At 38.2% G+C, this 25,236-nt stretch overlaps 1 protein-coding gene across 2 annotated transcripts in view; it reads right to left on the minus strand.

Moving 5' to 3' along the window:
* The window catches only part of TPD52L1 (TPD52 like 1), a 51,128-nt gene that overhangs the window by 9,865 nt on the left and 16,027 nt on the right, over positions 1–25,236 (minus strand). For both annotated transcript variants that reach the window (XM_066547059.1, XM_066547058.1), the window contains exons 2-4: positions 21,993–22,108; positions 16,769–16,917; positions 5,761–5,862 (exon numbers count right to left, since the gene is read on the minus strand). In XM_066547059.1, the coding sequence (XP_066403156.1) occupies positions 5,761–5,862; positions 16,769–16,917; positions 21,993–22,108 (367 nt within the window). The remainder of the gene's footprint in view (positions 1–5,760; positions 5,863–16,768; positions 16,918–21,992; positions 22,109–25,236) is intronic.

Genomic DNA, 25,236 nt, shown 5'->3' on the forward strand with positions numbered 1-25,236 from the left:
TATTTACTGCGCAATGTTCATACTTTGCTCCAAAGAAAAGCATTGATTTCTTCAGGTTTATTTACAAGGTTATACACATCATCATGTATAATGCTGCTTCTCAAACAGTCAAGGGTTTGTCTTCACAACACATTTCTGCTCAGACCCGTTTAAGTAATACTGTTGCCCTCCTTCTACTACCTGCTGGCTCCCAGTACAGAGCCGCCCCCTTCTCCATGCCAGTACAGATACTTGCACAGACATATGATAATGAAATCTCTGTTACAGCAGACCTATAAAAACCAGCATAAATTAAGGGACAAATGTCCATGGAAGTGAGAGAAAACAACTTCCTCATCCATCAGCAAAAGAAACGCTTACGAAATAATTTTCTGAAGCAAGGAAGTATTGCTATTTCCTTTATAGGGGTACCAAAAGACAGAAAGTTTGAGAATGGTAGTTGCAGGCATGACAGCTACAGCATTTGAAGGAATTCACATCTGACAGCAATTTTAAGTGCCCAGAACATCCTTACATCACAGAAATTCTAAAAGGCTGTGCAAAAACTCTATCACCACAACAAACAACAACAACAAAAACCCCCAAAAGGCACAACAAAAAAGGCACAACCAAAGTCAGCTCCCGAAGTGGTAAAGCAGAATAATCATACCTGAACCATCGCCAAAAGATTTTGGCCCCACCTGCTTCTAAAGACTTTAAATGACAGAGATTTCACAACCTTCAGAAATAACTTCTGTTCAGCTGCACTTGTGAACCACAAGGCTAGACTTGCTAGCCCTTCTCTGCCAGAGCTGCATGGTCAGTGTTCCCCATCTCTGCTTTTGAACTTTTTCCCCATTTGGCAATAAAGCATGTTACACTTTCCTACACTGAATTTTATTTTATCATTTAAAATAATGTGGATTTCTAATCCTGGTGCCTAAAGTGCTTGCATACCCTGCCACTGCAATCATTTGGGAATTCTAAGCAATGCCATCCTGGCACTTTCATCTAACCCAGCAATGAAAATGCTGATGAGTAACAGACTCAGGACAGATGCCTGCAAAATCCTACATTATGGTCAGCTACTGCGACCTATTCTTTGGATACAATTTTCAATTCCCTATGCTCTCTTCCTGCTAAAGCAGTAACACCTAAGCTGTATTTCTCTACTTCTGCAAGAAAAATACAGACAGGCTTATCAAAGTCAAGCTCTATCACATCTCCTACCTTCCATCTATCCTCTATGACAGGTGCTGTCAGTTCAAGTTAATTGTTCTTGACAAACCCTTTTATGTTTTTGCTATCATGCTATCTTCTAGATGCTTAGAAAATAACAGGTTAATGCATTCCTCCAGTATCTGCTTTGTAGTTCCCAGAATCCCCCTTGCATCTCCGGAGAGGCATTAATTTTGCCTTCCTCCACCCCTCTGGTGCCTCCTGTTCTCGGGGCACATTCAACTGCCACAGTCATGCCCCCAGGCTGTCCCTCCCTGCAGCCTTTTGTGTCTTTCCACCTGTGCTTTCCAACTCCTGGCAGGAATGAGGTGTTATATTACCTTCATTCATTTTGAGAGCTGGCTCATCCCAGGCACTGAATTTGAAAGGGGTCTGTGTGATCATGTAATTAAAGAAAACGTACCAGGCAGCTGAATGAAGGAGCTATACAAAATGTAACTGCTGACATCCTAATTTGCATGCATGCCTTTGTTAGCCTAATCTTTAAATACCTTTACTTGAGTAGCAGCAATGTATGTGGTAGTGTGCATATAGTAGTGTAGTGCACATAGTTTACTTTTTCTTTCTTTCCTCTTTTTTTTTTTTTTAAAGCAACCCAAAACCCAGAAAATCTCTCACTTGGTATCACAACTTGTTTTTAAAAAGGTCATCAGCAGAGATGAGACATAGATTCATACAGACAACTGCAGAGTAGTCCAGCAGTATAGCATAAAAATATTCAAACTTTAGCAGAAAGCAAAGGAGAAAAGGATAAAGACCCTAACTCTATCAGATCTGTGCTCTTCTTAGCAAGAGCCATGTTAAAATGTCAGTGCAATCTCTAATACTGAGAGATCTGAGCCTCTGATCAATGCCCTGTGAGTGACCTGGGACTACCCCCTTTCTCTTAACTTTCCATACCAGATAAATATTAAAAGAGACAATGTGAGCTGGAGATGGAGGAGCAAAAAAAAAAAAAAATCTTGATGGCATATAATTAATCACAAGGCCTATTAATGAAGAATCTATTATCTTAGCTATAATTGCTAGTGTCTATTTTGTATCCTAAAGCAGAGGTATCTGTACACTGGTTTTATATGCATTTCTTGTATTCCTAGAAACACAATATTAAATAGGATGCATTATGACTGTAAAGATCCCTTACAAGCTTATTAATACAAAATTCAGAAAATGTAAAACGCTAGCGATTATTCATGCACAAAATGAATTAGAGAGTAGTGACACTGGGAAGATGGGGTGGGGATGAAAGAGAAGCACAGCAGCTGCAGGAAAAGCACTTGGTCCCCAAAGGGTGGCATCTGTACTTTCAGATACACAGAATTTTGTCATTTTTCTTACAGATTTTATCTTCTTGAACGCTAACATAACAAAATAGCACATTTGGGGGAGTCTATCTGGCCTGTTTTTATATTATATTTTAGTAATATTTTTAGAGATAAAACAAAATGAAAATTAAGATCCAATAACTTCAGAACAGAAATATGTTTTTCATGTAGTGCTCTGTACAGTTGATGTAGCAGGTAACATAGAAAACAGAATTTTGTTTCATAAAGAAGGCAGGTTTCAGTATTTAGTCAGTCTGTCTACAGACCCTTTCAAAATCACCATCACCAGGAAGTAAGGCTGCTGAACATACTGGGAATTATGATGACATCTGGATTTTAGAAATCAGTTTCAAATGTCTGCTGTGAATGAAAGCAAAACAGGGATTTGCATCTGGATGTCATTGGTGACTATCAGCCTTAATGCCTAACCAAGAGAATTAAGCTAGAGTCTGATGTTTGTTTAAAATGACAGGATGGGAGGGGGTGGTGATAATCCATACACTAGATCACTGAAATAAAATTATTTGGATTAGCAAAAAAAAGCAAACCAACAATGACACAGAAAATTCCTGCCTCTTTACAGTTTTGTGTCCAAACACAAGTGAGATTGGAAAGGGAGAGGGGAGATTTTTAATAATCAGGTTATTTAAGTGATAAGGTTTGTAATATGACCCCACACAGAACTACACCTGGCCAAGCTGAGCCAAGAATTTCGGCCAGCTTTGTTGCTAAGGGAAGCATACTGACCATCACTCCAGATTTAGGATGTGCAGCAGATGCAGAAGGTTCAAGTCATGCCACTCTCTCTATAACTATGGGAACCTGGCTAGACCACTTGCTGCTTCATCATCAAGCATCAAGAAACCTCTCCCAGCTGAGAACTTAACTGAAAACAGCAAGCATCCACAAAAAAGGAGTGTTGGAAGTTCATATTTTCCTGAAAAATTCACAACCAAGGTTCAAGGTAATAATTTAAATCAAAAAAAGCTACTAGAAATCCTCTTTTTGATTAATCAAAATGCTTTTGGACTCAGCATCTGCTTTGAGCTAAAGAGCTAATGGGATAAACACCTCCCATCTGCCATGTCAGAAGCATGACTGCCATGGGCAGGGGGGCTGATACTGATAGGTAAGACAAAGGCATTTGGTAACAGTGATTAATTAAGGGAAATATTAAAGGCTGAACATGCTGTATTTCAGTGAAGACATTTCTGCCTTTGCAGTTAATCTCACACCATGTGCAAGGCACAAGTAATAGGACCTGAGAAATTCTCAACTGCTAAGTCATCCTTCCCTCTATAATCGAGAGCCAGTGCTCAAGGTACTCACACACAAACTCTTTGGTCACTGCTGCAGGATCTAAAGCATGGAAGCAGCAACAGGACCTGTTTGCTGAGCTGTGGGCTTGTCTTTTTTGCAAGAGGAAGTGTTAAGAAGACATAAACTGAAACAGGGAATATGTTGGTGCCACATGCCTCACACACATCTTATACATTTCTCAAAAATACAGAATACAACTATAAATGCAGGGAAGGCAGAAAGAATTAACAAAGGCAACAAAAAAGCCTGGGAAAGTGACTAATCCAACTGGAGCCTGGAAAGAGGGAACTGAAGTGAAATACAATAAACCCACAAGAAATAATGAGTGAAATGAAGGTCAGAAGAAGAACTCACTCACTGTTTCTCATAATGGAAGAGCCAGAAGGCACCAAAGGAAAAGACCAGGGAGACTCCAAAAAGGGAATGAATGAACAAACAAATAAACCACAGCCTTTACCACATAAATTTCTATTCCTCTGGGGAGACGTGACGTTTTATGAATTTCAAAAGCTCATATAAGTTAAAATAAATTCTAAGTAATAGTAAATTTATGAAGAAAAACCTTCATTTAAAGAAGAAACTTTTAAATGAATCCTTTAAATTTATGTTTTAGAAAGTTTTCAGCTCTTAGATTTCTGAACACTGAAAAAAATACACTAAGAAAATATAATTGCATGCCTGCTTATTCTTCTAGCATTTGATAGGCATATACTACTCATGAATGTTTAACTGTATCAAGTAAAAATTTCTCAGTTATGTTCATACATAACTAAGTTATGTATCAAGGTTGTAAGTCATTCACTACATTTCCATTTTGAACTGCAATGTGGAAAAAGACACTGTAAAGCAGATAATACAGTAATGAAGATTTTCCTTTTTTAGTTTCACCTAGAAAAACATTAGTACTTTAGAGAATTAATTAATTCTCTAATTAATTAAGCTGTATGTAAAAGGTAGGTGTTAAGGTGTTAAGGTGTTAAATCTGTAAAGATTTAAGATCCAGAATAAAAATAAAAAGGGGAAAAAAAGGTTTTATTGCCATGAACTAAGCTTCAGTCATTTGCAGCACACACAGATCTTAGGATATGGTTACCCCATACATTACAAAATAAGAAAAAAGTGAGTACATACCAATGGGATAATATGCACTATTAATAAATGAGACCCTAATTACACAATTGTAGAGCTACCCATGTCCACTTATCTTATAACAAAAAAATCAACTCCTTCAATCACTCAGGAAGTTCTGTAATTCTACTGCCTAATGAAAATTAGAATGCTGGTTTACAGTATACAATTTTTGCTCTCATACTGAGGAACTTTAAAGCCAACACTTTAAAAGATACATCAACATATAAAGCCTGACACTGAAGTTGCCTTTAAGTGGCAGTTCTATTGACCTGAACTCCTGTTACTTCTATCATATCTATTTTTATACAACTGCAGAACAAAACTTTGCAGTATATCTTGAAAAAAAACCGATTAAAAATAGCCTGAAATATTTTTTGTATTATCACAAGCAGCTCCTAGGTAGGCTTCTTTTCTTCAGATGATATTTTTCTCCAGCATCCATATAAGAATAAAACTGGGTTAATAAAGATCTAACAGCAATTTTTTTTCCATTTTACTTATATGTTTCCTTGAGTTGGCAAAGTTATTACAAAAGGATTTCTGACTGTACTTTAAAAAAAAACCCAAAAAACAGGACTCCTATAAAATTCTATCTTTGGTCATCATTATGCCTTCTTCCCAGTCAAAAACATGAATGTTATTAAATCCTCTAATTATAAACTACTTGAACCTTTAAAACACTAATGTAGAAGGAAATGAAGAGATGACAAATTATTTATACATTTAGTCCTCTAAATAAGACCAGAGAAGCAGCAGATACTGATACCTCATATCTCCAAACTTCTTGCTGATAGCTGTTCCTACATTGCTGATAGCTGCTGTTGCTTTTTGCCCTGCATGGCTCAGGGTCTCATGTGTTTTCTTGTAGCTGGAAACAAAAAATAGAACAGAAATAGTGATAAGTATTAACAAAGAGAGACTAGAATCCCTGCAACTAATTTCCCTCAAAGTCCCATCCACTGAAATGTTAATAAACATAGTAACTATGGCTCAAAACAAACATGGGTGAGGATGCCTGTTTCTCCACAGCTTCCTAAGTGCAACATTCTCCAGAGCAATCCTTAACTTGGCAATCTTCTCTCTCTCTCTTGCAGATAACATCCCCCAAATGGGCCAGCACATGCTGGTTAAAAGCAGAATGCAGTGATTTGTTGAATACCTGCTTGATACAAATTCTGTTTACAGAAAATCATATTTACATCAAGTAAGTATTCTTTCAGCAGACACTGACCTTCTGGCAAAATCTGCTGTCTGAAGCACAGAAAAGAATCTGGACAAATACAACTGCTCTTTCAAGCATATACGTATTAGGTACATTTAACAGATACACTTCAAAATGATTCTCTGATATTTAAAATAGAAAAAAAAAATCATCAAATCTGTTTCCACATTCCACAAATTTCCTTTCTTTTCCCTTTTAAAAATTTCTTTTAAGGAAGAAGATTTGGCGAAGGACAGAGAAAGAAAGATGAAGAAACCTAGAGAGTGAATGCATATTCTTAGTAGGACTGAATTCTTCTAAAAGATGCCACTAATTTCACTAACAGCATGCAGATTCAAACACAGAATCTTCTTAATTTACTGATTCAGAATACATGCTCTGACCCATACAGACTCTTCAGTACAGGTAACCTGCACTCTCAGAGTAATCAGTAAGCTTTTCTGCACAGATGATTTTCTGCTGACTAAACTAATTCTGAGCATGTCAGAGGGTTCCTTCTGAGTAAATTATCTGATACTCCCAGTGACGCAGACAAGCTCAGAATTAGAAGTACTGACCTAGTAACAAAAGGAGAGCACACGATAATCAGCCTTCTATCCTGTGGTGTGTGTTGGCAGACAAGAAGAAATGATCATGAAAAATTTAGAAATAAAACTCCACTGGTTCTCATTCTCCTTTGAACAAAAACTATGGAATTGCGAGCATGTACCAAAATATACTGGCAATTGATAAAGAAAAACAAAAATCCTACTGCTTAAGTCCTTACAACAGGGTATTTTCTCATTATTATGTATATAAGTATTATATTATGAAAGTAATATTATATATAAAAAAATATTATAGTATGAAAGTAGTAACTTTGTGGAGGAAGGAGGGGAAATAAGATTAACATTTGCAGTATGGCACACCACATTTTATGTCACATAGCTTTAGTCCCAGCGGGACCTATTGCTGAAAGTCCTCTGTTCAGGACTGTGTTTTACAAACCACCGCTTTGATGGCAGAGGCCACATAATGCTCTGTCCTTTCAGACAATATATTTTGATTTTATGTTCCTAAGCCACAACATCCTACTGACCTAACAAGTTCTTAAACTGCCAAGTGAAAGGGCTCCTTCTATGAAGGTGCTTGTCTCTGTTTTCACTGACTAACAAGGCAATCCATAGGGAGCAACTGAATACTAGGGTACGGAATTTCTAGGAGTGTCCAGCTGGATAAGCTGAACCAAACACATTGACACTGTTGAATAACAAGGGCTAAAACATTACAACACTGACAGAAGGAACACAAATTATAATTAGAAAGGAGGAAGCAATGGTTATGCTTGCTTTATTTATTCTAGTACAATAGAGAGAAGATGGAAAAGATTGTCTTTTACCGAATCTCCTTTCTTTTCAGCCAGTCATCCTTGGACATAGCAAGAATGCAATACTCTTGTTTCACTGAGGCCTCATTCTCTATCTTAACTAGTTCAATAGCTATGTCATACTCTTGCTGACAGCAGATATACTCTCATAAATTAGAATGGGATGAGACCCTAAAATAAGGATTCTACTGGCAAACTATAAGCACATAGCTCATTGGTAAGAGTTGTCTATGAAAAAGAAAAAATCAACTATTCTCTTGTCTGTGGCATACAAGTCTTAAAGAATTTGCCAACAGAAAAGCTTCCTAAACTATTCAGCACAAGTGGAATTTTGCTGATGACAACATGAAGACCAAGATTTGTCTTCCAAGTCTAAAAGGTCCTTTGTAGTGCAACCTATTTATGTACAGGTTGAATGTACATAGTAAAAATACTTTTCAGATATCCCTCTAAACTGATTTTTTGAAATAACACCTTGAAGTTAATTTTATTTATAGGCACATTTAACTTTATGATAAAATATTTCTATGTCTTACCTTTTCACTGCAACTTCTTCACACCGTGTAAAACTATTTGGAGAACAGTCCAAAATGCGCCATACAGGAGAGACCCAAATTTCACTGAGAAACATTAGAGTCCCCTACATATTTCTGAACATTACAGAACACATCTTCAGGAAAGTAGCTGGAATGACACTGATTTTGGCATTCCAGCAATATTGTTTTCTCTGTAAATCCCATAAAACAAACATCCTCCAGTATTTCCACTAGTGAGGAAGACATGGAGACTGCATTTGTGCTCCTAATACTTTTGACATTACATAAGAGCACAAATCCAGCTAAAACTGTTACACAACTAGTCTTTTTTCAGCACCAACTTCAGCAAAAATGACCTATGACATGTCCCCTCCTCCCTTCAGCAATGCTGAATAAGAGCTTTAAGGAACAACAAAATAACAAAGGTGAAAATGGAGCATAACATGCAATCCCTGTCAGCAGAGACAAGAAAAAATAATTTGCATCTCAGCAGAGCTCTCTGATAGCTTAAAAATTAACCCCCCTGCCCATTACCACCTCTCCACCATTACATATATCACTATGCCTTCTTCATAAATAATCTTTCCACAGAGCACATTGCCTCCCTGTAGTTAGTTATGTGCTGTGTTGATATTTGTATGTATGATGCACTGTATTTTGGCTCAGATATATTTATCCTCATAGTTATTTCATATTTACAGCATCCATTTGATATCTTTGCCAAGCACTCTGGTAACAATGATCTCTTCAACATATTCTCTCTGTCATGTGGGAATCTGCTCAGTTGTATTGCACACTAATCATCTGACCAAGCAGTTTTCATCATGTCATGTAACTCACAGCAGTTTGTACTTTTGTTTTAATGCACTGAACAGCTTACATAATTTTCAGAAACCTTTACCTGCAGAAATAAAGTTGGATATTCCAGGTAAGAACTACAAACATTTATTACCTGGAAAAAGTGCTCTGTGTATGGTTTAAGTCCTCCTTGCACCACCAAATGCTCTGCATGCTAAGTCATCTACAAGACCTGGGCACTCTCATCCTTTCAGCAGCCACTGCTGGCAATCCTTAGGTGAGTGCTGACCACCAGCTCATGGGGACAGCTGACAGCATCTTAGGAATCAGCCAGCCGGCAGCTCAGGTCAACCAGCGACCCCAAAACTTACGGGTTAGAAATACTCCACCAAAAACAAACTCAGATGATTTAGGATACAGAGATTCAAGAAAGACCACCTTCCATCCAAGCCATTGACTGCATTTTTACACAAATACATCATTACACCCATACAAAGGCACCATCAGCAGTACACCAAGTAGCATCAACAAAAGTAGAAACAGCCTACTTGATTTATTCAGTTAGAGTAGGAAATCCTGCTCTGATTTTGTGGCATCTGAAAATACTCTGTAGCACAGAAGAATTGCTGGTAATGGTTAACAAGGCTGATATTCTGTGTTTTCACTCAGCACTTAACAATAAATATTTATAATATATTTCATAGACAAGAGGGATTAACAAATAAGTTATATCAACTGCTGTCTCAATTTTAAACTTGTAAATAACACTCACCTGTGAACATTTGAACATTACCTTTATATATGACATTAACCTAAGAATTTCATCCATCAACTTCTGATGATAATTTTGTTTTTAAAATAGGCTATTTCTTTAACAGAAGCAATTATTTATAAAAGTGATTATCAGAGGTTATCACAAAACATGCTGATATTGCAGTTATAGTCCAATAACACACCCAACATAATTAAAAAGAGCTTTAAAGATAACTCATGTCTCCAGTGCTGTAACATACTATTTAGACAAGGTAGATTTGCATATTCTGACTGCACTTTCACTTGACAGTGTCATATACTACATTTAGATTATGCTATCCTGTGACAACCAGATCTCACTATATATATCTCACTGTGATTTTTACAGTGAAAGGAAATATAAGGAGATACTGTTTCATAAAACACAACATGTGAAGGAACCAGTGCTTTATAGAGAGAACAGGCAAGCAGCAGCCACATAGAGAGAACTAGAGAACTAGACATTTAAATGGCCAACATCACCTGCAGGATATGACAGGACAATCATACTGATCTCATCTCAGTACAGAACTGCCCTTCACATGGCAGAGTTAAATGTACCCTTCATTCACAGGTGCAATACAGACTGTGCTGACAGAAGTAGGCTACACATATAATATTTATATTTTGATGTCAAGCTGCACATTTGATGTACTGCAGTAAATGATAAAGAATTTTAATTCAGCTTCTGTAAAATTAGTACATTTGCTAATTAGTTCATCTTCATTCAGCAATATCCCTCTCCATCAATGCTTGCTGGCAAAATTAATCCATTTGAGAAAGCCTTGCCTGTGATAAGGCTCACAGAGGATGTAACAGAATGCAAACAATTAACAACAAAACCATACAGTAGAGCAGAGCCTGGTAGCACAAGCTGTGTCCTATGGAGCTTACTTCTTTTTAGTTTTCAAACCATTAGTCATCTTAAGAATAACTTTTCTGCAATTGATCTAAAGCATCTGGATCCCTGAGAAACTCTCAGTACCAAACTCTTTTTCTGTTGATTTTCTGGGAGAAACAGGGCTCAGCATTAACTAAATTATGCTAATAGTCCAGTGAGATAAATGCATATATGATAGATAAAACATTCTCTAAGAGCATTCTTATTGTCATTTTTTGCCACAAATTAACTCTAAGCTGTTGTGAATTATTTTAGGTTTTTGTTTTGGAAGGTTTTTTTTTAGTACTCTGCTGAAATTCATTCCAACTTCAAAACCAAACGACAGATGTATTTTTTGTCATCCTTCCCATTGCCAGGAATGTTAAGAATTAACTGAAACAGTGCTGACATTTGGAGAGGTACATATGTCTAAATCTAAAGAAGTAAGCCCCAGGTAGTTCCTCTCCCACAGGGAGAGGAAGGAGAGAACTGAGGGAACTGAACCTCTGCAGGCTGCAGCAGCAATCTGTGTGCAGCACTTGGAAGGTGACTTGACTGTTCAATAGGCTGGAGAAAGTCACAGGTCAGTGCCAGACAAAGGTGACAAATATTCTGGGCTGTACTGCCCTGTAAACTTCAAACACTTGGGAAAAATATGGGATACAGTTGTTTGAAATGCATTATTTGTGCAATGCAGCATAGAATAGGGGGGGTAAAAAGTGTGCTACGATTACACTCCAGATAGAAAAGCCAAAAAGCCAAAATATCTTTGCTAAAGCACAGATGATCTTAAGACATTAGAGGCAGTTCATCCCACCTTAAACTGTATCGTAACACTGTCTGTGGGCTATGTACTGTAAATTAGATAAAAAAAATTATGCAAGATTATACACATCCCAGTCTCTCTTTTCCTTTCTTCTCCTCCCTTTCTCCCATTCCACCCTTTCATTTCCTTTCCCTTCCCTTTCCCCTTCCCCTTTTTTTGACTCTTTTCTTGATATTTTTAATCCTTGTAATTTCAGAGATCTCAATTTACATTCAGGCCTCCCTTCCCATCCTTACAGTTAGATATACAGACATAAAGATCACTATAATACACATGTTTATATTTTCTGATGCCCCATGATAATTACAGTGGGTTTTTCCCTGAGAAATGAACATCTTGACCAGATCACCTAACCTTGCTGTGGAATTTCCATTAGCTGAAGGTTCTTGTGCAAATAAATGGACATACACCTTTTGGACAAGGAACAATGAGAACAGACTAAGTTAACTTCTTAAAATTCTTTCTCCTTATTACTCTACCCTTCAAAATTCAAGGCCAGAGACACATGTGGAAAAGCAGCAAAATAATTCTCTTTGAAGACAGCATGAAGGTTGCCTGATCTGACCCAATGGAAGCAAAGAAAGTGGAAGGGACAGGCTCTTTTTACTTCCATATAGCACAGACCCACACACAGGTAATGTACTTGCTAAAGCCAACACACAATTTCTTCACTTACACAACTGTTACATTTACTTGCAAATTTAGAGAAGAAAATGTCAAAAGGTGATTACATATTGCAATGAACAGAAACACCCACATTTCTTTTACTACCACTCACAAGAAGTATGTGTGTGGGAACACAGTTTACTTAATTCCTAGAAGTCACAGTAGGACTGTGGCTGTCCACAAATTATATCTGACTTACTGAAAAAAGTTCTGAAACTTGGGAACGCATTACTATATATTTAAAGCTATATTAACAAAGACTGCCTGTACCATAGATTGTAAGGCTAAAATACATGCAGTGCAACTATTATCTTCTATTTTCCTATGTCCTGGCAGAAATTTGAATTATAAAACAGTAAGTTCCCAATAGTTGTCCTCAGGTTTCCTATCAGCAGAACTAAGCTTGCTCACATAGTTCAGTCAATATTCAATGAACCAACCTTTATTCTACCTCTGGAGGAAAAGGCCAAGTCCATGTTGAATGTTCTTGTCCCAAATCTTAATTAAATATCACATGCAAGAACAGAGCAACACTGAAGCCTTCCTAAAAAGGCTTGAAAAGACAGTCACCATCTGAAAAAAGCCAAGGGCTCTGTCTAGGAAACATGCTGTTGGGAGCCAGCACTTACAGTTCTCTTGATTCTGGCCTATAATTCATAAGCTTTTCCCTTTCTACAAATGAAAATTTCTGTCTAAGGTCAAAAGTTGAAAGGCCATTTTGAAAACAGCTTTTTCAGATTCCTATCCTGAATGTTTGCCTTGTGTGCGTCCACTTTCCATCACATCAAAAGCTCCCCAGCCGCCCTGTTTGAATCACTAAGCATATCGACTTTGAAACATTTTACATCATTTCACTACTGCAGCCCTTGAAGACAGAATGGGTTTCCTCTAATTTTCTAACTCTTCTAATAATTTATTTGCCATGGCAGTACTAATGCTTACAGTGGTCTGAATGTCTGGAGTATTTCTTTCTTTGGAGAGGTTTAGTAGCAAACCAAGCATTTTCATCTCCCTAGAAGCTCTGTCCATAGTTATTATTCCATCCATGGGTTGAAAGGTTAACCATTTAAACCAGAAGAGGTTTATGTTTTATAGCAGTTGATAATATTTTAAGAAAGTATGGCAAAGAAGTTTGTGGAAAGTATTAGGCTGGAGTGAGTTTATTGGTGGGTAATTTTACAGATAAAACTGCTCCTTAGAAACTCAGTAGAATTGAAATATCTCACAAGAAGACAGGACTACAATGTCCTATGTGGTTTTTTTTTTCCAAAGAACTACAGAAAAGCACCAAATGAAAAGCTGAAGGACAAAGCTGAGTGTGGTTACAACATAACCCTCAGCAAAGGGCAAGATATCTTGTGGATCTATGTCTGTAGTGCTTAATATGAGGGACTAGTGAAAGGCTAAAGTAACCCTTGTAACCTTCTCCATATATAATGAAATGCGATTCTGTAATTGCATTGAAGAATACAATGACTTGGGACTTCATCTGAAAAAAAGAGGCAACAGGAGTCACAGTAAGTTCAACAAAGGGCAATGCAGAGTCCTGCAGGCTGGGATTAATAACCCAGTAGAGGTTGGGGATCAACCAGCTGAAAGCAGCCTTGCAGAAAAAGGCCTGGAATCCTAGTAGAGAACAGATTACATGAGTCTGCAATGTGCCTTTGCAGCAAAGGTTGTGTGAAGTGATCCTTCCCCTGTCAGCCCTGGTTATGGCCACAGCTGGGTCCTGTTCTGTGCTTCCCAGTACAAGGCAGACATGGACAAACTGGAACAAGTCCAGCAAAGGTGCATAAAGATGGCAAAGGACTGGAGCAGCTCTCATACGATGAGGCTGGGAAAGCTGGGACTGGTCACCTTAGAGAATGCTCATGGAAGGATCTCATCAATGTGTATAAACAACCTAATGAAAGGAGGAAAGAAGACAGAGGCAAGCCCTTTTGAGTGGTGTTTAGTGAAAGTGCAAGAGGCAACCAGCAGAAATTCAATGCAAGAAATATTAAAATATACTGATATTTTAGTATTTAAAAAAAATGTTTTTCACAGCGAGGGCAATTGAAGATGGAACAGGTTGCCCAGAGAGGCTGTAGAATCTCCATCCTTGGAGATATTCAAAACCTGACTGAACATAGTCCTGAGCACTCTGCTCTAGCTGGTCCTGACTGAAAGAGTCAGTTGGACCAGACAGTCTTCTCACATTGCTGTCAACACCTCAAATATTCTGTGATTCTGTATAAAACCAGGTTAATTGTCATAAATACTATATTCTACCTTAATCCACTATATGGTGAAAATCTGAAGTATGGAAGGTAAGGAGACATGGGAGCTTTACAGAAGCACTACCAAGAAGCTTCAACTGAATACAATGCATTCAGGTTATATAAAACCTTTCTTTTGTAGCAGAACAATAATTAGGAAAGCTCAATTATGGTCTTTACAAATATCCATGTAAAGACATTTGTAATTATTTCTCAAGCTAAAATAAATAACCTCAAAATCCACCAACATGACCCTGCTTCTGGCATCTAAATAAGAATGAATTATCTATTTTTAAAATATAAAAAACCTGCATTGCAAGAAGTTAAATATCCACCCGCTTCTATTCACTGAAAACCCAATCATTAAAAAGGTGTGTGTGGGATGTCATTCCAGTTGAATGCCTTACCACCATGAAACCAAACCAAACCCAAGGCAATTTGCTCTGTAGTTACTGATGTGCTCCACAGCAGAACCCTTTGCCTCCCCCAACACATTATATTACAATATAATAGATTATATTAAACATCAGTGCACTGAATAGTATAAGAAATTAACAAGGAACTTGTGGCCAACCATTTAAAATGTAAATGCTTTAAAATATTCAAAATCTCAAGTTTAAATTTAGTCAGTAGGAGTGGCTTGCATCCTGTAAGTAAGGTCGTGACTCTTAACTAGTGGTCAAACACACTTTACAGGACTGTTACTGAGAGAAGTCCACCCCTCTTCCTCTAAGTCCACTCTAAATCTAAGAATGCATCCCTAAATGGAGAGCTTAAAAACATTAACAATAAGTGGAAAAAAACTTTGGTGCTCTGTGGTTTTGAAAAGTTCCCTGCTAAAGAAAAGTATTTTTAACTTACAGGAAAGCACACCAGCTAAGTGAAACAAAATTTCACCTCTTAAAACCAGATCATTTTAAAATTTAAAATGACTAACTGCAGATTTAGAAACCTAAACCACAGGCATGTAAATATTTAGAACTTTTAAAAAAAAACAAAAAAAAACCAAGCTTTTCATCCTTCCTAAATCAGAGAACTTTGGTGAATAATGCTGTCCCACTGCTATTTTGGTACAGCAACAATGAATCACCTCTATTACTCAACACATCCATTCTTAAGATGCTGGATTACCATGATTTGTATCAGCACTGGTGTTCTGGCATAAGGGTCTAGCAGAATTATACAGCAGCTGGACCATAAACATGAGAATTTTCTGGGGCACAAATGGGACTCCTGCTGCTCAGTTCCACAAAACAATTTCTGGACACTTACCACCTAATGGATGTAGTTCTGAAACTCATCTCAAATAAAAAGTAGCAGCTACCACACTGAAAAAGTCTCTAAGTCTATATTTGTGGTAAATGTCAATGTGGACAAAAAATGAAAACCTATCTGGGAACTTGCTAGCAAATTTCAAGTAAAAATGAAAGTTTTTGCTTCAAAATTTTGCAAGTCTCTCCCAGTAATTCTAGTTCAATGTCTTGTGCCCCTCCTCTCTTCTAAAGCTTACTGTCTCTAGACTGTTCTCTCCTAGCACATGCCAGACATCCTCACCAAGGCAACAGTGATACCCTGCTAATGACATGTCATGAGAAGCAGCACCTAGATGAGAAACTGTCCAGCAGTGAGAGATAGGAGACATACAAACTGTATTTTTATTAAGGGGTTTATGCCTTATTTGACTTCTCATGAAAATACAAAGAATAGTTCTTTTAATGTCAAAGTGTACATTTTAACATTTTTTGGCAAGTGTCTGTCAGCACCTTGAAGGCACTGAGAGGAACTGTTAATGCTTTCCCCCCCCACTCCCCTGAACTTGGCAGCTCAAGGTGAGATCTGGCACTGCACAGCTGTGAAACTTCGGGTAAGACTGTGATGAAAATGTTGTGCAAGAGTTGGGAGAATGCTTGTTAAGCACCTTTTCCCTTCATTTGGGACCTATACCAAAGCCTAGACTGAATTTAATGTCAAGTCATATTAATGATATGCCTGTATCTATCCAGGTACCTCACAGATCTTGAACTCACAGATTTGACTCCCTGGCTTGATCTAGGACTTGGCTCATCAGTACAGAGGCACTTGGAGATCTGAACTCTTGGTTTGACCCTCTTTGCTGTCATTGGACTGCTCTGCTCTCTTTGTTTAAGTATTGTGAGACTGCTCCTTCATGGATGATGCATGCTACTGCCCCCTGCCTTCCTTGCTGTCAACTCCCAGCTCAGCTCAGTTGTGGAGAAGCTCACTTTTCCTTCTCCTTAAGTGTCAAATTCAGTTGTCAAATGAAGAGGAAAAAAAAAAGCAAATGACTTTTCAGACAGCACTTGATGAAGGTGGGTGGTTCTTTCTACCAATGTTGCTATTAATTCAGCCCAAAAAGTTTTAGAAAAACATGGTATGTTCATATGTGTAAGTATAAAAATCAGTACTCACGCAGAAGTTGTCTGCATATCATGCCAGCTTTTGCTAAAGTTCTGCTTCAGTTCATTCATCAGACTTATGCCAAGTTTTTGTTTAATTTCAACCAGGTGCTTCTCTTTTGCTGCTAGCACTTGCCGCAAAGTTGAAATTTCATCCTCTAGCTGAGGGAAACAAGGAGAAAGGAGTTAGCCTGTTCCCACAGAATGATAAACATACAGTGTTAAGATGGTAAATGAATCTCACAAACTTGTGCTTTTCATAGGTACCTAGAGAGACTGAGTCAAGAGCTTGAGGAGGTGACAAAGGCATCCCCAGAACAGAGCTGACACTATGTTAAATTACTGCCTCTGTGTCACCTATGTTCACCATCACACAGATGCATCTGATAAGGGAGAGAATTATCCAGTAAGGAAGCAATTTCACCCAAATCTGCCTTGGAGCATTAGGAGTCTCAAATACCAGCTTTTCATTCACTAGTAAAATGGAAATGGACAGGACAAGAGAAGACTGGAAAATTTAAGCAAATCTCTTTCTTTGAATGCACAGGCTTTTAACTTCATACTTGCAGGTTTTTAGTCTTCTGGTCCTGAAAAAAAGTATGTAAATTCTTAGGAGCAGGTAAAAAAAAAAATAGAAAAAGCTGCATGATAATATATGACTTGAGAGTACCATCAAATGTTATATCCTTGTCATATGAGTTTTATTTATGTATTTTAGGCACTACATATTTCAAAATTGTAACATAAAAATTTATAGTTGAACTATTAACATGAGTGATCAGTATCTAAAGCATAAAAGCACTCAGAAGACAGAGCAGATCAGTCTTTCCAGAAATCCTAGTATTTAACCAAACTCTGCAATTTCAAGCTGTAAAGATGCCATCCAGCCCAAACAGAGCAATATAATTCTCTCCGCAGTAGTCATTTTTTTGAAACATTTAATCAAAGCCGGTGTTTTACCAAGGCAAGAACCAGAAGACAGGACTGTAAGAAGAGGGACTCCAGAATGGTCGTGCCCACTGGCTCAGAATCCTGCTCCTTGGGCAGCACTCCTGCAAGTGAGTAGGGGTTTGCATTCTTCACCTGGAAGCCTCCCAAGCTAATCTACACAAGCAGCACACTAAGACACTGAAGCTAACAAGGGCAAGTGACAACAGAGCAGCTGCCTTTCACTTCAGGTTTAGAAATTCCCCTACCAACTGTGTTCCTTCCTCCATATGTTAGTAAGGTAACATATGGCAACTTATCTGATTACCATATGCTAAGTTCCCTGGAGCCACAGTCTCCCTCTGATTTAACTCCATTGGCTGCAGGGAAAGATGCAAGCACCAGCTGAAGCAGTACTGACCTCCAAGGCTATATTTAGGATATCAGCACTAGCATTATTTTATTTTACACATTCATGCATTCTGCCTCACTGTCAAACTGTAAAACTGGCTGCAAGCTCACTGCTCTTGGAAAAGTCTCAACCTTGAATCCCCCAGCTATCAGTTTCTTTTGTCATTACCTGCCATTTCAATATACAAGCAGCTCAGGAATTAAGCAGCAAGGCTATGAACACAGAGCAAAATCATGACCTGAGTGAAGTAGATATTAATATTCACCAATGCCTGTGATGCCAACACCTCACCAGTACTGTTGTTAGGTACACAGCAATGCAAATTGCTTTGTTCCTCCCCATGTCCTGTGTGCTCCATTATATTCCTAACCTGCAAATGGAATACTGTCAAGAGGCAGGTGTCAAGAGGCTCTCTTCTGAGAAAGTAACTGGTCATACACTTATAGAAAGAAAGCACAAATGTCAGCATTCCTCAGGCAGCAGTTCAGAGCTCCTTTTGGTTCTTTCTCACCAAGAGCAAACCCCTTAGTGCATGACTACCTGTGCAATACTGCTAAAGCGCTTTACTTAAACTGATGCCAGGACACTTATGGGCCAGCACTAGGTTGATCATCAGGTACTTGGATATGTAAACATTTCAGGTCTTCTATTAAAATTACTTTCCATCTGTTCCATTGAATAGACATCTTAAAGGTGTGATAACCTAAACAAGCATTAGCCTTGTGCTCAATGGCAGAAGTATGAGCAACATTTTTGATTAAAAAAAAGTAATTTATTATTTATAACACAGCAATCAGTTTTGAATTGACAAAATCCTCCTTAACTTCCATCATTTTGAAATAATGACAGATACAAAGCCGCCCTCAAGTGCTCAGATATCAGTGATGACTCTGAAGTAGGTAGAAAGGATTAGGGACTTACAGTAGGATCTTGAAAAGCATTTAAGCATGTAACATACCTAATTCTCATGGAAGTCAGGCATCACCTGTTTAGGAATTTTTTAAGTCCACTTTTGTAAATGCTTATAACTCCATTATAAAACTAGGGCTTCAGTCAACAGAAATACAAGCTTCTAATTATCATGGTTCCCTTCTTTCAAAATGCAACAGAGTCAGAAGAGAATAGGCACATCATATAAAGTTCTCTTCTCCCATAAGTTTGCAGGAAAAGGTATTATTATAATCTTTCCTCAAACTGGGAACAAACATGCAGTAACACACACTGCTGATGCTGTGCATCAGCTAGATCAAACCAGATAGCTCCTTCTGGGAAGGTGTGGGAGGGGGAAGACACCAAAGAGTAAATGAGTACTTTGATGAGTGTAATGGAAGGACAACTGACAGCAGTGAGCAAGGTAGCTCAAAATCTCAGCCCCCAGCATGACTCAAGAGTCATTGTACAATGCTCCTCACAGCGAGGGGGGCAGGGGAAATCTGTTCTGCTAACAATCTTCTGGCCTTATGTAAAGCTTTTGGCCTACAATTTTCTGCTGTTATTCTGTCAGGCTGACCTCTGTAAATTCAAATGACTGTTAGAAGTTTCTGTAAGAGTTACTCATTTTAGTTTCACTGTAGAAATCCTAAGGCTTGATTAGAGTCAGAGCCCTGCTGTGTTAGCTAGGCTACAAATACAAGAACAGACCAAGTCCATGTTCTGAGAAGTTTCCAGTAAAAAGAGATTATTAGTAGGAGAATAGGAATAGAGGACACAAAAAAATCCTGACAGAAAAACAGTAGTGCTTGTTCCTCTCCTATTGTCAGAGTGAGAAGGAGGAAGAAAACAAAGAATATATACATTAGGTACACAACACAGAGATGAAGCACATATTTTCTGTTTAAATAAATGCACAACAGGTGCTCACAAACAGATTCTCATTTTATCAACTGTTGATAGAAGAATTAAGGATGATTTTTACCCCTCAGAACAGTAAGATTTTTACCCCTCAGAACCCCTCAAACAGAACTGTTTGAGCCTGTAGGAACAAACAGTAGGTGTTTGTTCCTACAGTCTCAAAGAGGTATTACTTAGCACATAAGAACATTGAAGAAAACAAAACTATCATTGGTGGAGCAGAAAGGGCTTGTAAGTAAAGACTTACAGATTTTCAAAAGGAAACATTACCCAATTCCCACATTAGCAAATTTTTCTTTGTGAAGGAGACAATGTCACACTTTTTTTTGCAGTCTTTTATAAGAGTCTTAAGCCTCATTTAACTTTAGACTTTGTTCAGACTTTGTTCACTCTACATTCAAGTTTTTCAAACCTTTCTTAGCATAATTATCAGTTTTATTTTGCTTTTAAGCATCAGCTGCAGGTCAGTAAACTGCTGTGAGGAATTCAGAAAATAATTCTGAGGTCAGTCAAGATCATAATATTTGACAGGCAATCTCTCACTTGTATGTTAGTACAGGAATTAAAGCATTTCCAGAATTCTCTCTCCTATGTGATCAGCAGGCAGAAGGGATACCCAGAAACATCTGAGATTAATTCTGTTGAGAGAGGCATATCATTCTCAGATGATTGCAAGAAGTTCTGGCCTTTTTTCCTTCCTTGTTTCTACCTACCCATGAAGTCCCCTTCGCCAGAGAAGAGAATCACAGAATGGCTGAGGCTGGAAGGGAGCACTGTAGCACATCTGGTTCAAGCCCTACCTAGAGCATGTTTCCCAGGACTGTACTCAGACAACTTTTAAATATCTTCAAGGATGGAGACTCCAAAATGTCTTTGGGTACACTGCTCAGTCACACACACATTAAAAACATGCTTCCTGATGTTCAGGGGGAACCAACTGTGTTTCAGTGTGTGCCCACTGCCTCTGGTCCTGATAAAAAGCCAGTATTGAATATGCCAAGTCCTAACTAATTTGATAAACTGAGTATGTAAACTTTCAGCTTCCTTCTGATTATTTACAGATGTGACAGGATCAGCAAAGAAGTAAAAGTTAACTAGTAACTCAGAAACACAAAGATTGATAAAATATTTAAGTGAAAAAACAGTCTTCTGTTTCACTTGAAAATCCTGAATCGGCACTGCAGGTAAATTACTTGAAAGTCATTACAGATGTTACTTCTTAGAGTACTTTGTAAGTACTTTGTAAGTATTCTAAGCACTACAACTTAATATCAATTTAAGTATTCCAGTTAAGGCAAAACCAACTCACATTCATATGGCTGTGATTTCTGTTATTTGACTTGTATTTCAAAAAATTAAACCTACAGCTTTCCCCAGTCTCTCATTTTTCATTTCAGAATTCCACTTTACTGCAGTATTCAGCAGTAGTAATTAAAATTGAATTCATCCTTCCATGGTAGACCAAATTTAGACAATTTCTTTAATCTTTGTAATAAAGAGATCATGTGGTTCACACCTTTTTCCTCCCATCTCCTTATTTTTAAGCCTCTTCATAGTGTCCTGAGTTCCAGACTCCTGAAAAAGGATACTACCTTCTCAAAACACATCAGTGCCAAAGGAAACAAAAATGTAATAAAATTACTGTGCTTGTTATCATCAGCCTCTTCTGTAACCATCATTATTACCTTTTCCTCTGAGCACCACAAAAAGAAATTTTTCTATCAGGTGGCACAACCACTGTAACAACAATACCAGATCTAATGAGAACACCTTTCATTCTTTTTCAAGGAATGTTTATAAATAAAGACACGTCTTGACTAAGATGGGAACGTGCATTTTGACTTTCACAGTACAATCATCAAGTAGAAGATATTTAACCTTCAAAAAATAGGTATATAAGAAAATTATGAGCTACATTATTGTTGCCTAGAATAATTTTACCAAAAAGGAAAGGCATACCTTTATGATGTATACTTCATCCTAAAAATAATATTTCCAGTTTAAGGAAGTAGAAACACTAACACTCACAGAAATTCAAATTCATTACCTTGGCTAGCTCAGTCTTTAACTCTTCTTTTTCTTCTTCAGAAATCATATTGGTGAAATCAACATCAGCGACCACATCTTCATCTGCTTCATGGAACGGCTGAGTTTCCAACAGGCCTTAAAAAGTTAAAAGGTCAAGACAACCATTATTCATTATTTCAACTATTGTATTGGCCTGCCCCAAAATCCAAGAATGATACAATATTTACCCACTAGGGAAAAAAAAAACAAACAACGAAAAACCAACCTTTTCCTGCTACAATCATTTGCATTTGGCTTCTCTTCGCCTCTGAAAAGCTACTGGAAGTATCAGAGAGTAGTGTCTGCACAGGAGCAATTTAATATGTGTAAACACCACTCATTCCCAGAAATTAATCACCTTGGACCCTACTAATCCCTGATAAGGCATTTTCTTGCTTCTAACAATACAGAAGAAAAAAAAAGAAAGCTTTTTCTTCAAAATAAGAAAGCTGGCTAATGCGGATCACTGATGAGAAGAGCAGCAATAGTACAGTGAATAATAAAGGAAGTATATTACAGAGCCAAGTTTTCTCTAAAAGTACCTCTGATTGCAGCAACTTGAAACCTTACAGATGCACACAGTTTGCAGAAGTAAATGCCACACCTATTGTTTGAATTTTCTGAGTATTAATGAGAAGCATTCCTTGATTGCTCAATCTAAGCCTGTGAAAGGGGGACAAATACACTGGACCTTGTTACTTTCTTCTGCATGCCCAAGATCAGGGTCAGTATCTATAATAAGCAAGGTAAGTGCATACATAAATGTTTTCAAGACCAGGGCCTGCCTGGCATAATAGGTACTGATGAAACAAAATACTTCCTATCTCCCAATCATTCAGTGAAGATTGCTGGGGCTCCAGCCACTAAGAGCCACTCATTCTTTATGGTCTGCAGAGAAAACAATGCAAACCATGAGATAACAGAAAACATTCTAGTCACTTTGGAACTTGTTTTAAATTCTAGATCATCTTCTGTTGTGGAACAAAAATCTCCTCCAGGTTACAGCTGGGACAGCACTTTCCCCTTTATTTCAGTTCCCTAGCAGGGAAATGAGCCATCTCTGCTGACTCCTGAGACCTGAATACTGCTTAATATGGTAGAGAACAATTTCTTTCCTAGCTCCACAGAGGCCTGTATACTCTATTATACAGAGATTAAAATACAGCTTAGTTAAGTTTGGACATTAAAGAACAGAGGTTACAAGGAACAAGTCTGTTGAGATTGAGTACTTTACATTTTCATGCAGAAAACTAAATTCCCTCCAGCCTTCTGCCATTTTCTTCACCTAGAGTCCCCCAGCGTACCTGGATTTCCTTCTATTTAACAGAACAGAACTAATTTGATTCACACTGTCAACTTCCCTGCAGAACATGATGGAGTGAATTCAGCCTTGTTAATTACAATCTTCCCTGAGTGGGAAGATAAAGAGCAGCAACACAGGTGCTGAACCCCTGCTTGGCACCATATGCAGAAATAGATCACCACCCTTAAGCACAAAATGTTTTAAAAACATGATGGCATATAGAAGTAGTTGAAATCTTAGCTATTACCCAAAAAGCAGCTTGCCAGGAAAACCTAGATTGCTGAAGTCAGGACAAAGGAAAGCATATTTATTCAGTAGGAACACTCCCAAATCACCTTTATTAACACCCCTACATCTCTAAACACAATTGTTATTTGGTATTTGTTTGAGGATTAATAGTGTTGCTATGGGACTCAAGCTAAACTTAGTCTGCACAATCTTGAAAGCAGTCTATTTTTTCATGGATGGAGGAGCAGTGATACAGGGCAGCTGTTGGAAATGCTGGCAAGGATCTAAGGGGCAATAGGGTTGAAAACCCTTAAGGGAGGCCTTGGGATAGATGTTGAGATGAGGTGATCTCAGACCAACTGATCCTTAAGCTAAAAAGAAGGCAGATCCATGCTCAAGGGACAACAATAGTTTTGGAACAGCTAGGTAAGAGATGGAAGCCAACATGGACAAAATCACCAATAACAACTGAATAACACTTAACACTAGGCCCAATGGTCAAGTTTAAACTTCAAGACTGGACTGAAATTACAATCCATTCCAAAACAACAAATACATATCAATCTTCTCTGTGATACTTTGCAAACTCATCCAGTTTCTCTCCCAGTTTTTGTCCTTTGCTTCTTGTTTAAGTCCTCTAAAATCTAGTCTGATCCTTCAGTCTCTACTTTCTTTTTCAAGCTATGAGAGTCCTCCATAATGGTCACTGTCCCTCTGCAAATGTTTCATTTTGGTCAGCTACAGTCTAAACATCTCTTTAGCATACTGTGGGTCACAGCCCTCTTTAGGCCAGTCTGAGTTCTGAAACTTCCTCATGTGAGAATACTTTGATTCTAGCAGCAACAATAGCAGAGTGGTTACAATTAGGACATTATAGTTGTAATGGAGCACAGCAGAGGTCAGCATCCACCAGATCAGACTCACACTGAAGTTAGAGAGCTCATCAGCCCAGGTGTGCTGATAACCTAACCCAGTGCTTTGGAGCCTCGAGTTAGGACTCAAGGATGTTTTGGATCACAGGTGTACCTATTGCTCAGGATTTGTAGGTGTCTCTGTACTGTGTGACACTGCAATGCCAGCAGAACATTTCTCCCAGTCACTGGTTTCTCTCTCCAGATACTGTCATGTCTCACACTTTGGTCTCCAGACTGAAGGAAGTTCTGTGATTCCCTGACCATGCAGGAGATGGAGCAGCCTAGCACCCTCCAGTACAACTGAAGGGATGTAAGCCCACCTACAAGCTCTCATCTCATACAGCCTCAAAGTCCTGGCTGGCCATGGATTAGAAGCATAGAATCATAGAATATTCTGAGTTGGAAGAGACAGGGATCATCAAAGCCCAGCTTCTGACCCTGCACAGGCCAAGCCCTAGAATCATACTGTGTTTCAGAGTGCCCAAGCACTGTCAGGCTTAGAGCTGTGACCACTTTCCTGGGAAACCTCTTCAGTGTCCGACCACCCTCTGGGTGAAAAACTTTTCCTTAATATCTAAGTTAAACCTCCCCTCCCCTGAAACAGCTTCAGGCTGTTCTCTCAGGTCCTGCCCACTGGTCATGAGAGAAGAAATCAGTGTCAGTCTCTACACTTCCCTCATGAAAAAGTTGTAGACTGCTATGAGGTCTCCTCTCAGAATTGAAGAAGACTGAGGCATTTTCCTCTCCTTCCCAGTTACATAACCTGACAACACACAGGA

This window comes from Molothrus aeneus, chromosome 3 (assembly GCF_037042795.1).
Source record: "Molothrus aeneus isolate 106 chromosome 3, BPBGC_Maene_1.0, whole genome shotgun sequence".
Classification (NCBI taxonomy): Eukaryota; Metazoa; Chordata; class Aves; order Passeriformes; family Icteridae; genus Molothrus; species Molothrus aeneus.